The sequence below is a fragment of the Engystomops pustulosus genome, chromosome 3 (assembly GCF_040894005.1).
Source record: "Engystomops pustulosus chromosome 3, aEngPut4.maternal, whole genome shotgun sequence".
Taxonomy (NCBI): Eukaryota; Metazoa; Chordata; class Amphibia; order Anura; family Leptodactylidae; genus Engystomops; species Engystomops pustulosus.
In genome coordinates this window covers 223,698,743-223,713,988 of record NC_092413.1, presented here as the reverse complement: position 1 = coordinate 223,713,988, position 15,246 = coordinate 223,698,743, and the positions used below count along the sequence as shown (strand labels likewise).

Here is a 15,246-nt window from a genome sequence, read left to right as displayed (position 1 = left end):
TCGAATTTTGAGATTACCCCTTTTCTGATAAACCTTCATTTCCATCCATATAGTTTTATTTGTCATATTTGTCACCTCTCCCAACCCTGGAGGATCCGCATCTAACCAGTGCCTAGCTACACTTTTCCTGACCTGATAAAGAAACTTTGCCACAGCCAATCGTTCATTTTGGGTCCCCTGCTGTCCATCCATACAGCTCAATAGACCAACCTTAGGATCATGAGGAAGCCTTATGTTATATACCCGATCCATCAAATCCTCCGCCTCCTTCCACAGGCTCTCTAATGCTGCACAAGACCAAAACATGTGCCATCCATCTGCCCTCTCTTCTTGACACCGGGGACACCTTGCATCCTCCCTCAGTCCCATTTCCATAGTACATATGGCATCCTATACATGGATAAGATACTAGGAGAACTCATCGTCTCTGCCCACTCGTCCTCCGATAGCTCCCCAACTTCCTCCTCCCACCTCCTTTTAGGCTCGGCCATAGGATCCCCCAATACTTTTGAGAGAAGGAAACCATACAGCAGGGAAATTATCCCTTTAGTCCCTTGAGCCTTAACTACCCCTTCCAACACTCCCATAGAGCCTATCTCCAATGAACCGGATTGGGCTTGTGTCTGTAGAGCATGTCTCAACTGCAAGAATTGAAAGAACCAGGACTGCGGCAATTCAAAATCCTCCCTTGGTAAAGACTTCAAGACATCAGAGTGCAGCTGGTACAAGTAGCACACCCCTTAGCTACCCCACCTTTGCATATCAGCCCTTGGCAGGACTAACCTAATTAAAATGATCCTAATGCCACAGTTGCTCTATATTCTGCACAATGCCCCAGTGTGGATTCCCAAATACTGGTTCCTCCGATTTCATAATTTGTTTCGGGAATTTTTGTGGAAGAAGGGGTTTCACGCATCAAGTTAGAGAAATTGCAGATCCCCAAACACCAAGCTGGTTTGGCACTGCCAAATGTATGGGTGTATTACTTAGCAGCTCAGTGTCAACATATGAGTGGCTGGGCCAGGGAGGAAAGGGTGACTGAGTGCCCGAAAAAGCTGTTGCACTTGGGAGGTGACATGGGCCCGCTAGCTGCACTGGAGGCAAAGAGGTTTCAGGGGATGGCTAGGGCTAGACCGGTGTTGGGGTTGCTGCAAAAAGTGTGGAAAGTATATAAAGGTTTGCTGGGAGTAGAACATTGTACTAAATACACGTCTCTGTGGGACGATCCCGTCTTGGGGGAAGTGTTTATGCTGGAGGGTCTGCCACCTTCTTGTGTGGTATAAACAATCAGAGGACAACTCTCTGTACTGACCCATTGCTTCATCTGTGGGTAATCATCGAGCTCTCCCCAGGACATTCGCTGTCCAATAACTCCAATTTCCCTCATCTTTGTGTACCTGGAAGTCCATCCATTGCTTCATTTCCCTCATTCATTTCCTTGATCTTCACCTTAGGATCTTTGTTTGTGGCATCACCTCAAGACTTGATCCTGGGACCATGATGATGGACACAGACAGATGCCAATGAACATACTCCTGCTTTCCCTCTTGTCCTTACCCCTCTCCATGGAGCAGGTCCCTGGCTGCAGCCTACGAGGGTGGGAGATGGATCCCTTTCACCAGCCAGGAGACATTCTCATTGGGGGGCTCTTTTTGGTCTACTCTGGATATGACTTCCTACAGCCGACCTTTCGTGATTGGCCTCAGCCTGCGTCCTGCAAGGGGTAAGAGATTATATAGTCCGGATATCGTTCTCTATATTGTAGATAGACTGGATCAGTGACCCAGATCATTGTTATCTTCATGCAAATTAACTTCTGCCAATCTTTAACATCCCTGCTCATAGTTACACAATGTGGTGGACATAGAGTATTGTTCATACCCGGCTCTTGGCACCAAGTCTAAATCTAGCAGAGGTAATGTACACAGCGCAGTAATAAATAGTCCATATAATGGCAACTCTACCAGTGTATGGCACCAGTGTATGGCACCAGTGTATAGTACCAGTGTATGGCACCAGTGTATAGTACCAGTGTATAGTACCAGTGTATAGTACCAGTGTATGGCACCAGTGTATAGTACCAGTGTATAGTACCAGTGTATGGCACCAGTGTATAGTACCAGTGTATGGCACCAGTGTATGGCACCAGTGTATGGCACCAGTGTATAGTACCAGTGTATGGCACCAGTGTATGGCACCAGTGTATAGTACCAGTGTATAGTACCAGTGTATAGTACCAGTGTATGGCACCAGTGCATAGTACCAGTGTATGGCACCAGTGTATGGCACCAGTGTATGGTACCAGTGTATAGTACCAGTGTATAGTACCAGTGTATAGTACCAGTGTATGGCACCAGTGTATGGCACCAGTGTATGGCACCAGTGTATAGTACCAGTGTATGGCACCAGTGTATAGTACCAGTGTATAGTACCAGTGTATGGCACCAGTGTATAGTACCAGTGTATAGTACCAGTGTATGGCACCAGTGTATAGTACCAGTGTATGGCATCAGTGTATGGTACCAGTGTATAGTACCAGTGTATGGCACCAGTGAATGATACCAGTGTATGGTACCAGTGTATAGCACCAGTGTATGGTACCAGTGTATAGTACCAGGTGTATGGCACCAGTGTATAGCACCAGTGTATGGCACCAGTGTATAGTACCAGTGTATGGCACCAGTGCATAGTACCAGTGTATGGCACCAGTGTATAGCACCAGTGTATGGCACCAGTGTATAGTACCAGTGTATGGCACCAGTGCATAGTACCAGTGTATGGCACCAGTGTATAGCACCAGTGCATAGTACCAGTGTATAGTACCAGTGCATAGTACCAGTGTATGGCACCAGTGTATAGCACCAGTGCATAGTACCAGTGTATAGTACCAGTGCATAGTACCAGTGTATGGCACCAGTGTATAGTACCAGTGTATGGCACCAGTGTATGGCAGCAGTGTATGGCACCAGTGTATGGCACCAGTGTATAGTACCAGTGTATGGCACCAGTGCATAGTACCAGTGTATGGCACCAGTGTATAGTACCAGTGTATGGCACCAGTGCATAGTACCAGTGTATGGCACCAGTGTATAGTACCAGTGTATGGCACCAGTGTATAGTACCAGTGTATGGCACCAGTGCATAGTACCAGTGTATGGCACCAGTGTATGGCACCAGTGTATGGCACCAGTGTATAGTACCAGTGTATGGCACCAGTGTATAGTACCAGTGTATAGTACCAGTGTATAGTACCAGTGTATAGTACCAGTGTATGGCAGCAGTGTATGGCACCAGTGTATGGCACCAGTGTATGGCACCAGTGTATGGCACCAGTGTATAGTACCAGTGTATGGCACCAGTGTATGGTACCAGTGTATAGTACCAGTGTATGGCACCAGTGTATGGTACCAGTGTATAGTACCAGTGTATGGCACCAGTGTATAGTACCAGTGTATGGCACCAGTGTATAGTACCAGTGTATGGCACCAGTGTATAGTACCAGTGTATGGCACCAGTGTATAGTACCAGTGTATGGCACCAGTGTATAGTACCAGTGTATGGCACCAGTGTATGGTACCAGTGTATAGTACCAGTGTATGGCACCAGTGTATGGCACCAGTGTATAGTACCAGTGTATGGCAGCAGTGCATAGTACCAGTGTATAGTACCAGTGTATGGCACCAGTGTATAGTACCAGTGTATGGCACCAGTGTATAGAACCAGTGTATAGTACCAGTGTATGGCACCAGTGTATGGCAGCAGTGTATGGCAGCAGTGTATAGTACCAGTGTATGGCACCAGTGTATAGTACCAGTGTATAGTACCAGTGTATGGCACCAGTGTATAGTACCAGTGTATGGCACCAGTGTATGGCACCAGTGTATAGTACCAGTGTATAGTACCAGTGTATGGCACCAGTGTATAGTACCAGTGTATAGTACCAGTGTATAGTACCAGTGTATAGCACCAGTGTATAGTACCAGTGTATGGCACCAGTGTATAGTACCAGTGTATAGTACCAGTGTATGGCACCAGTGTATGGCAGCAGTGTATGGTACTAGTGTATGGCACCAGTGTATAGTACCAGTGTATAGCACCAGTGTATGGTACCAGTGTATAGTACCAGTGTATGGCACCAGTGTATGACACCAGTGTATAGTACCAGTGTATGGCACCAGTGTATAGTACCAGTGTATGGCAGCAGTGTATGGCACCAGTGTATGGCACCAGTGTATAGTACCAGTGTATGGCACCAGTGTATGGTACCAGTGTATAGTACCAGTGTATGGCACCAGTGTATGGCACCAGTGTATGGCACCAGTGTATAGTACCAGTGTATGGCACCAGTGTATAGTACCAGTGTATGGCACCAGTGTATAGTACCAGTGTATGGCACCAGTGTATAGTACCAGTGTATGGCAGCAGTGTATGGCAGCAGTGTATAGTACCAGTGTATGGCACCAGTGTATGGCAGCAGTGCATAGTACCAGTGTATAGTACCAGTGTATGGCACCAGTGTATAGTACCAGTGTATAGTACCAGTGTATGGCACCAGTGTATAGTACCAGTGTATGGTACCAGTGTATGGCACCAGTGTATAGCACCAGTGTATGGCACCAGTGTATGGCACCAGTGTATGGCAGCAGTGTATGGCACCAGTGTATAGTACCAGTGTATGGCACCAGTGCATAGTACCAGTGCATAGTACCAGTGTATGACACCAGTGTATGGCAGCAGTGCATAGTACCAGTGTATGGCACCAGTGCATAGTACCAGTGCATAGTACCAGTGTATGACACCAGTGTATGGCAGCAGTGTATAGAACCAGTGTATGGCACCAGTGCATAGTACCAGTGTATGGCAGCAGTGTATGGCAGCAGTGTATAGAACCAGTGTATAGTACCAGTGCATAGTACCAGTGTATAGTACCAGTGTATGGCACCAGTGCATAGTACCAGTGTATGACACCAGTGTATGGCAGCAGTGTATAGCACCAGTGTATGGCACCAGTGTATAGTACCAGTGCATAGTACCAGTGTATAGTACCAGTGTATAGTACCAGTGTATGGCAGCAGTGTATAGTACCAGTGTATGGCACCAGTGTATAGTACCAGTGTATAGTACCAGTGTATGGCACCAGTGTATGGCAGCAGTGTATGGCAGCAGTGTATAGTACCAGTGTATAGTACCAGTGTATGGCACCAGTGTATAGTACCAGTGTATGGCACCAGTGTATAGTACCAGTGTATGGCACCAGTGTATAGTACCAGTGCATAGTACCAGTGTATAGTACCAGTGTATAGTACCAGTGTATGGCAGCAGTGTATAGTACCAGTGTATGGTACCAGTGTATAGTACCAGTGTATGGCACCAGTGTATAGTACCAGTGCATAGTACCAGTGTATAGTACCAGTGTATAGTACCAGTGTATGGCAGCAGTGTATAGTACCAGTGTATGGTACCAGTGTATAGTACCAGTGTATGGCACCAGTGTATAGTACCAGTGTATAGTACCAGTGTATGGCACCAGTGTATGGCAGCAGTGTATAGTACCAGTGTATAGTACCAGTGTATGGCACCAGTGTATAGTACCAGTGTATGGCACCAGTGTATAGTACCAGTGTATGGCACCAGTGTATAGTACCAGTGTATAGTACCAGTGTATGGCACCAGTGTATGGCAGCAGTGTATAGTACCAGTGTATAGTACCAGTGTATAGTACCAGTGTATGGCAGCAGTGTATGGCACCAGTGCATAGTACCAGTGCATAGTACCAGTGTATAGTACCAGTGTATAGTACCAGTGCATAGTACCAGTGTATAGTACCAGTGTATGGCAGCAGTGCATAGTACCAGTGTATAGTACCAGTGTATGGCACCAGTGTATAGTACCAGTGTATGGCACCAGTGTATAGTACCAGTGTATGGCACCAGTGTATAGTACCAGTGTATAGTACCAGTGTATAGTACCAGTGTATGGCACCAGTGTATGGCAGCAGTGTATAGTACCAGTGTATAGTACCAGTGTATAGTACCAGTGTATGGCAGCAGTGTATGGCACCAGTGCATAGTACCAGTGCATAGTACCAGTGTATAGTACCAGTGTATAGTACCAGTGCATAGTACCAGTGTATAGTACCAGTGTATGGCAGCAGTGCATAGTACCAGTGTATAGTACCAGTGTATGGCACCAGTGCATAGTACCAGTGCATAGTACCAGTGTATGACACCAGTGTATGGCAGCAGTGCATAGTACCAGTGTATAGTACCAGTGTATGGCACCAGTGCATAGTACCAGTGTATAGTACCAGTGTATGGCACCAGTGCATAGTACCAGTGCATAGTACCAGTGTATGACACCAGTGTATGGCAGCAGTGTATAGCACCAGTGTATGGCACCAGTGTATAGTACCAGTGTATAGTACCAGTGTATAGTACCAGTGTATAGTACCAGTGTATGGCACCAGTGTATGGCAGCAGTGTATGGCAGCAGTGTATAGTACCAGTGTATAGTACCAGTGTATAGTACCAGTGTATGGCAGTAGTGTATAGTACCAGTGTATAGTACCAGTGTATGGCACCAGTGTATGGCACCAGTGTATGGCACCAGTGTATGGCACCAGTGTATGGCACCAGTGTATGGCAGCAGTGTATGGCAGCAGTGTATGGCACCAGTGTATAGTACCAGTGTATAGCACCAGTGTATGGTACCAGTGTATAGTACCAGTGTATGGCACCAGTGTATGACACCAGTGTATAGTACCAGTGTATGGCAGCAGTGTATGGCACCAGTGTATGGCACCAGTGTATAGTACCAGTGTATGGCACCAGTGTATGGTACCAGTGTATAGTACCAGTGTATGGCACCAGTGTATGGCACCAGTGTATAGTACCAGTGTATGGCACCAGTGTATGGCACCAGTGTATAGTACCAGTGTATGGCACCAGTGTATGGCAGCAGTGCATAGTACCAGTGTATAGTACCAGTGTATGGCACCAGTGTATAGTACCAGTGTATGGCACCAGTGTATGGCACCAGTGTATAGTACCAGTGTATGGCACCAGTGTATAGTACCAGTGTATGGCACCAGTGTATAGTACCAGTGTATGGTACCAGTGTATGGCACCAGTGTATAGTACCAGTGTATGGCACCAGTGTATAGTACCAGTGTATGGCACCAGTGTATAGTACCAGTGTATGGTACCAGTGTATGGCACCAGTGTATAGCACCAGTGTATGGCACCAGTGTATGGCACCAGTGTATAGTACCAGTGTATGGCACCAGTGTATGGCAGCAGTGTATGGCACCAGTGTATAGTACCAGTGTATGGCACCAGTGTATAGTACCAGTGTATAGCACCAGTGTATAGAACCAGTGTATGGCAGCAGTGTATGGCACCAGTGTATAGTACCAGTGTATGGCACCAGTGCATAGTACCAGTGTATGGCAGCAGTGCATAGTACCAGTGTATAGTACCAGTGTATGGCAGCAGTGTATAGCACCAGTGTATGGCACCAGTGCATAGTACCAGTGTATAGTACCAGTGTATGGCACCAGTGTATAGTACCAGTGTATAGTACCAGTGTATGGCACCAGTGTATGGCAGCAGTGTATGGCAGCAGTGTATAGTACCAGTGTATAGTACCAGTGTATAGTACCAGTGTATAGTACCAGTGCATAGTACCAGTGCATAGTACCAGTGTATAGTACCAGTGTATAGTACCAGTGTATAGTACCAGTGTATAGTACCAGTGCATAGTACCAGTGTATAGTACCAGTGTATGGCACCAGTGTATAGTACCAGTGTATAGTACCAGTGTATGGCACCAGTGTATGGCAGCAGTGCATAGTACCAGTGTATAGTACCAGTGTATGGCACCAGTGCATAGTACCAGTGTATAGTACCAGTGTATGGCACCAGTGCATAGTACCAGTGCATAGTACCAGTGTATGACACCAGTGTATGGCAGCAGTGTATAGCACCAGTGTATGGCACCAGTGCATAGTACCAGTGTATAGTACCAGTGTATGGCACCAGTGTATAGTACCAGTGTATAGTACCAGTGTATGGCACCAGTGTATGGCAGCAGTGTATGGCAGCAGTGTATAGTACCAGTGTATAGTACCAGTGTATAGTACCAGTGTATGGCAGCAGTGTATGGCACCAGTGTATAGTACCAGTGTATGGCAGTAGTGTATGGCACCAGTGTATAGTACCAGTGTATGGCACCAGTGTATAGTACCAGTGTATAGTACCAGTGTATGGCACCAGTGTATGGCAGCAGTGTATAGTACCAGTGTATGGCACCAGTGTATAGTACCAGTGTATAGTACCAGTGTATAGTCAAGTGTATGGCACCAGTGTATAGTACCAGTGTATGGCACCAGTGCATAGTACCAGTGTATGGCACCAGTGTATAGTACCAGTGTATGGCACCAGTGTATAGTACCAGTGTATGGCACCAGTGTATAGTACCAGTGTATGGCACCAGTGTATAGTACCAGTGTATGGCACCAGTGTATAGTACCAGTGTATGGCACCAGTGTATAGTACCAGTGTATGGCACCAGTGTATAGTACCAGTGTATGGCACCAGTGTATAGTACCAGTGTATGGCACCAGTGTATAGTACCAGTGTATGGCAGCAGTGTATAGTACCAGTGTATGGCACCAGTGTATAGTACCAGTGTATAGTACCAGTGTATGGCACCAGTGTATAGTACCAGTGTATAGTACCAGTGTATGGCACCAGTGTATAGTACCAGTGTATAGTACCAGTGTATGGCACCAGTGTATAGTACCAGTGTATGGCACCAGTGTATAGTACCAGTGTATAGTACCAGTGTATGGCACCAGTGTATAGTACCAGTGTATGGCACCAGTGTATAGTACCAGTGTATGGTACCAGTGTATAGTACCAGTGTATGGCACCAGTGTATAGTACCAGTGTATGGCACCAGTGTATAGTACCAGTGTATAGTACCAGTGTATAGTACCAGTGTATGGCACCAGTGTATAGTACCAGTGTATGGCACCAGTGTATGGCAGCAGTGTATGGCAGCAGTGTATAGTACCAGTGTATAGTACCAGTGTATAGTACCAGTGTATGGCACCAGTGTATAGTACCAGTGTATGGCACCAGTGTATAGTACCAGTGTATGGTACCAGTGTATAGTACCAGTGTATGGCACCAGTGTATAGTACCAGTGTATGGCACCAGTGTATAGTACCAGTGTATAGTACCAGTGTATAGTACCAGTGTATGGCACCAGTGTATAGTACCAGTGTATAGTACCAGTGTATGGCACCAGTGTATGGCAGCAGTGTATGGCAGCAGTGTATAGTACCAGTGTATAGTACCAGTGTATAGTACCAGTGTATGGCACCAGTGCATAGTACCAGTGTATGGCACCAGTGTATAGTACCAGTGTATGGCACCAGTGTATAGTACCAGTGTATGGCACCAGTGTATGACACCAGTGTATGGCACCAGTGTATAGTACCAGTGTATAGTACCAGTGTATGGCACCAGTGTATAGTACCAGTGTATGGCACCAGTGTATAGTACCAGTGTATGGCACCAGTGTATAGTACCAGTGTATGGCACCAGTGTATAGTACCAGTGTATGGCACCAGTGTATGGCAGCAGTGCATAGTACCAGTGTATGGCACCAGTGTATGGCACCAGTGTATAGTACCAGTGTATGGCACCAGTGCATAGTACCAGTGTATGGCAGCAGTGTATAGTACCAGTGTATGGCACCAGTGTATGGCACCAGTGTATAGTACCAGTGTATGGCACCAGTGCATAGTACCAGTGTATGGCACCAGTGTATAGTACCAGTGTATGGCACCAGTGTATGGCACCAGTGTATAGTACCAGTGTATGGCACCAGTGCATAGTACCAGTGTATGGCACCAGTGTATAGTACCAGTGTATGGCAGCAGTGTATAGTACCAGTGTATGGCACCAGTGTATGGCACCAGTGTATAGTACCAGTGTATGGCACCAGTGCATAGTACCAGTGTATGGCACCAGTGTATAGTACCAGTGTATAGTACCAGTGTATAGTACCAGTGTATGGCACCAGTGTATAGTACCAGTGTATGGCACCAGTGTATGGCACCAGTGTATAGTACCAGTGTATAGTACCAGTGTATGGCAGCAGTGTATGGCAGCAGTGTATAGTACCAGTGTATGACACCAGTGTATGGTACCAGTGTATGGCACCAGTGTATGGCACCAGTGTATAGTACCAGTGTATGGCAGTAGTGTATGGCACCAGTGTATGGCACCAGTGTATAGTACCAGTGTATGGCAGCAGTGTATGGCACCAGTGTATAGTACCAGTGTATGGCACCAGTGTATAGTACCAGTGTATGGCACCAGTGCATAGTACCAGTGTATGGCACCAGTGCATAGTACCAGTGTATGGCAGCAGTGTATGGCACCAGTGTATAGTACCAGTGTATGGCACCAGTGTATAGTACCAGTGTATGGCACCAGTGCATAGTACCAGTGTATGGCACCAGTGCATAGTACCAGTGTATGGCACCAGTGTATGGCACCAGTGCATAGTACCAGTGTATGGCACCAGTGTATAGTACCAGTGTATAGTACCAGTGTATGGCACCAGTGTATAGTACCAGTGTATGGCACCAGTGTATGGCACCAGTGTATAGTACCAGTGTATGGCACCAGTGTATAGCACCAGTGTATAGTACCAGTGCATAGTACCAGTGTATGGCACCAGTGTATAGTACCAGTGTATGGCACCAGTGTATAGTACCAGTGTATAGCACCAGTGTATAGTACCAGTGCATAGTACCAGTGTATGGCACCAGTGTATAGTACCAGTGTATAGTACCAGTGTATGGCACCAGTGTATAGTACCAGTGTATGGCACCAGTGCATAGTACCAGTGTATGGCACCAGTGCATAGTACCAGTGTATAGCACCAGTGTATAGTACCAGTGCATAGTACCAGTGTATGGCACCAGTGTATAGTACCAGTGCATAGTACCAGTGTATGGCACCAGTGTATAGTACCAGTGTATGGCACCAGTGTATAGTACCAGTGTATGGCAGCAGTGTATGGCACCAGTGCATAGTACCAGTGTATGGCACCAGTGTATAGTACCAGTGTATGGCACCAGTGTATAGTACCAGTGTATGGCAGCAGTGTATGGCACCAGTGTATAGTACCAGTGTATAGTACCAGTGTATAGTACCAGTGTATAGTACCAGTGTATAGTACCAGTGTATAGTACCAGTGTATAGTACCAGTGTATGGCACCAGTGTATAGTACCAGTGTATGGCACCAGTGCATAGTACCAGTGTATGGCACCAGTGTATGGCACCAGTGTATAGTACCAGTGTATGGCACCAGTGTATGGCACCAGTGTATGGCACCAGTGCATAGTACCAGTGTATGGCACCAGTGTTTCCTAGCCCAAGTCTCTCGGAACATAGCAGCTACAAGACTAGAGATATCAGACTGATCTTTGCTCGCTGTAAGATGCTCAGCATCAACAAATCTCACCAAAAATATAGTGAGGACATCCGTCCCAGGCAGCTGGTTGTGGACGATTTATTGTGATACAAAATAATGAACCTCCGGCTGCACAAGGAGAGAAGCCTCTCAGCTTTCTGAATCTCTACCAAGGTCCAGTGCTCCTTCTCTAGATCCACAGATGGATAGGATAGGCCCACTATTCCCACATTTGGTGATCCTCAGGACCTGAGCCCTTGTTGTTTGTATGTTGGTGCCTCCTGCAGATTCCTCATCCGATATTACAGAGATGTCCTCGGCTTCATATTTGCCATCAGAGAAATCAACAATTCTCCGGACCTTCTGCCTAACATCACTGTTGGCTACAGTCTTCTCCATTCCTGTATGTCTGAGCTGCGGGCTATCGGTGGGACGCTGTCCCTGATGTCTGGTGCTGAGAATCCCATTCCTCGCTATGACTGCCGTACAACCTCAGGAATGATGGGGATCATTGGAGATATGGCCTCCGCCCTGTCTCTTCCCATAGCTCGGATCTTGGGGGTTCACCACTTCCCGCAGGTAGGTCATTTCTTCTTTGTGTTGGTCAAGTTCATCCCTTTTTCTTTTCTGGAGATATATCTCCGCACATGATCTTCTTCAGAGTGGGAGGTTTAACCCCTCATTTTCCGTGTTAATGTCCGGTCTATATTTCGGTTTTTCGATCAATGCCTTTTTTATTTTTCTGTCTATATACTTGTACGAGTTCTTGTTATAACTACGTCTCACCTCCTTTCAAGCAGCAGAACTTTTGACTTTAATTCTCAATGTAGCCGTGTGGGAGCTAGAGATTTTATTTGTGCACACATCATTTTTTTTACACGATTAATTAATTATTTTTGTGTGATTGAGGATAAAAACAATGTCAATTTGTCCTCATTTTTGTTTTCTGTACAGAATAACGACTATTACAGTTTTGTAGCCTGGGTTGGTACAGGGGTGTAGCTACATAAAAGAGATTGATTTTTGTGATTTTTTTTTGTAACTTTTTTCTTTGACAATTTTTATTGTATAAAACTTTTTATTTCTTTTTATATCACTTTGTCCCATAAAGTGTCTGATCTTGTATATAATGCATTAGATGGCATCCAACCTTCACTGGACCCCGGCACCATCCTCACCTACAATAACAGCTGCAGGGTGCCGATGGATGGCAGAGGGTGCATGCAGAGTCTATAGGGTTAAACATCCAGAATCGGAGCTTTTACGATCCCAGGCTTTAGTGCCGGGGGCTGTGATAACACTGTCCAGCCCCAATGCAATCATCTTCTGATGTGGCACCATAGAAAGGCATTGCATGAGAAGTCCCCTTAAAGGGAACCTACCACCATGAATCTACCTATAAAGGTAGATCGGGTGGTAGGTGCATGTATGGGACGTGAGTATAGCCCTTTTTAGAGCTAATCCTCACGTCCCGTTATCTTATTTAAATCTTTAATGCCCAAATATGTAAATTTTCTAAAGAGGCTACTGAGGCGTGGAGTGGCCGCACATGAGGCTACACAGCGTGGCTACTCCATGCCCCAGTAGCCTCTTTGTTCCTCTTACCCTGACATCTTAGTCGTGCAGCTCATCATAGTTGCGAGCCCTCGTCCGAGAAGCCGGAGTTCTGCGAATACAAAGAGGAACAAAGAGGCTACTGGGCGTGGAGTAGCCGCGACTTGTAGCCTCGTGTCCAGCTACTCCAGGCCCCAGTAGTCTTTAGAAAATTTGAATATCAGGGCAATAAAGATTTAAAAAAGATAGTGGGGACGTGAGAATTGACTCTAAAAAGGGCTATCCTCATGTCCAATACATCCACCTACCACGCGTTCTACCTGCATCTAGAGGCACATCACTATATGTCACTAGCACACAGAGTAGTAGAAATGACCAATTGTAAAGATATATGAGTTGGCCCCACGTGGTCTCCTCAGGTAGACATGGTCAACCCAATCCAATTCTTATACTCTTTTTGCAACATTTCTTCTAGATCAGTCATGGAGCCTCAACTTCAGCGCTGAGCGATAAAGTAAACTTTCCATCCTTCCTCCGCACGGTGCCCAGTAACGTGTTTCAGAACGTTGCTCTCTCCCAGCTGATTGGACTCTTTGGTTGGACCTGGGTAGGGATGTTGATTGTAGACAACGATGTGGGAGAGCAGGGTGGGCGAGTGATACGGGCTGAGATAGAAAAAAGTGGAAGCTGTGTCGCCTTTGCTGAAAAAATCCACCTGAGCTACTCAAAAAGACAAGTCCTGAGAGTGGTGGATGTTATAAAGGAGAGTTCTGTGAGCGTCATCATCCTCCACAGCACAGAAGCTCACGTCAAGTCTCTCCTTGATGTCATGTATGATGAGGGAGTCACTGAGAAGACTTTTATATCCTCAGCATCATTTACAATTACCCCAGGACTGTTCTCCAAAAAGGCTTGGAAAGTCCTTAATGGGACCATAGGGTTGATGCCTGCCACAGGGCCGATGCCAGGATTCAAGGAATTTCTACAACACCTGCATCCTTCCTTGTATCACACACATCCCTTTATCCGGCCATTCTGGGAAACTGCTTTTAACTGCACATCGATGGAAAACACGACAGATTCTGGGAATCCGGGGACACTCTGTACCCAAGAAGAAGATCTTACGGGGATGATTCCTGCATTATTTGAGATGTTTGACCTCAGCTACACTTACCACGCCTATCTGGCGGTCTATGCCTATGCTCATGCCCTTCATGCATTACTTAGATGCCGATCAGGGACAGATCACCAACAATGTGACCGTGTGAGCGGAATCCAACCCTGGAAGGTAACAGATATTATTCCTAGCCTAATCTTTGTTCACAGCTGTGTCATTACAACCATTTTCCATTATGACAGATTAAAGGGATTGTGGAGGATAAAAAAAACCCCAAAAACATTCTCTGATCCAAAAATTAGCACCACACCAGTGCCAGGTACCGCAGCGCAACTCAATGATATTGTAACATTGTGCAGGACACAAAGCCTGTTGCTGCTTTTTGGATTTGGGAAAGTAATTTATAGTTTCAATCACTAAATTTTACAGCAGGGAAAATCCGGGCTGTGGAGTCGGTAAAGCCAAACCCCCATCCCCCACATTCATGGGGCCTTTCTCCACTCTCCACCTTCAAAAATCCTTTTCATTTTTCCGTGTACAGAGCAGTGCGAGGCTTATTTTCTACGTAACAAATGTTACTTCTTAGTGATGTTATATATTATTCCATGCCGTGTACTGGGAAGCTGGAAAAAAATTCCAGTTTAGGCGCAAGATAGATGCAATGATTGGCAGGATACATGAGGAAAACACGGGTATTTTTGCTCCGCGGCTAGTTTGGTGTTAGTATGAAAAGCTGCAAAAACAACTGAAAAAACAAGTGAGAGATCTGGCCCAATGTTTACGAAAACAAAAAAGGTTCACCATCATCTAAAGCTAATAACATTTTCATTCTTTGGTGCACGGAGCTGTGTGAGGGGTCATTTTTTGCAAGATGAGCTGGCGTTTTCATTGCTACTATGTTGAGAACTGTGCGACCTTTTGTTCGCTTTTTAGTTACATTTCTTACGTTATCTAAAATAGTGTAGAAGTCGCGTTTTGAACATTTGGGCGTTATTTTCCGTTGTAGGGTTCCTCGTCTGGAATAACCAGTTTTATATTTTGATACATTGGGCGATACACCCCGTGAGGCCTCTACATCACA

At 45.9% G+C, this 15,246-nt stretch overlaps 1 protein-coding gene across 1 annotated transcript in view; it reads left to right on the top strand.

The window, feature by feature from the left end:
- Nucleotides 1–1,235: 1,235 nt before the first annotated feature.
- The window catches only part of LOC140122739 (extracellular calcium-sensing receptor-like), a 20,121-nt gene continuing 6,110 nt past the window's right edge, over nt 1,236–15,246 (top strand). The window contains exons 1-3 of the mRNA XM_072143896.1: nt 1,236–1,723; nt 11,782–12,073; nt 13,524–14,336. Of these exons, the coding sequence (XP_071999997.1) occupies nt 1,518–1,723; nt 11,782–12,073; nt 13,524–14,336 (1,311 nt within the window). The 5' untranslated portion in view covers nt 1,236–1,517. The remainder of the gene's footprint in view (nt 1,724–11,781; nt 12,074–13,523; nt 14,337–15,246) is intronic.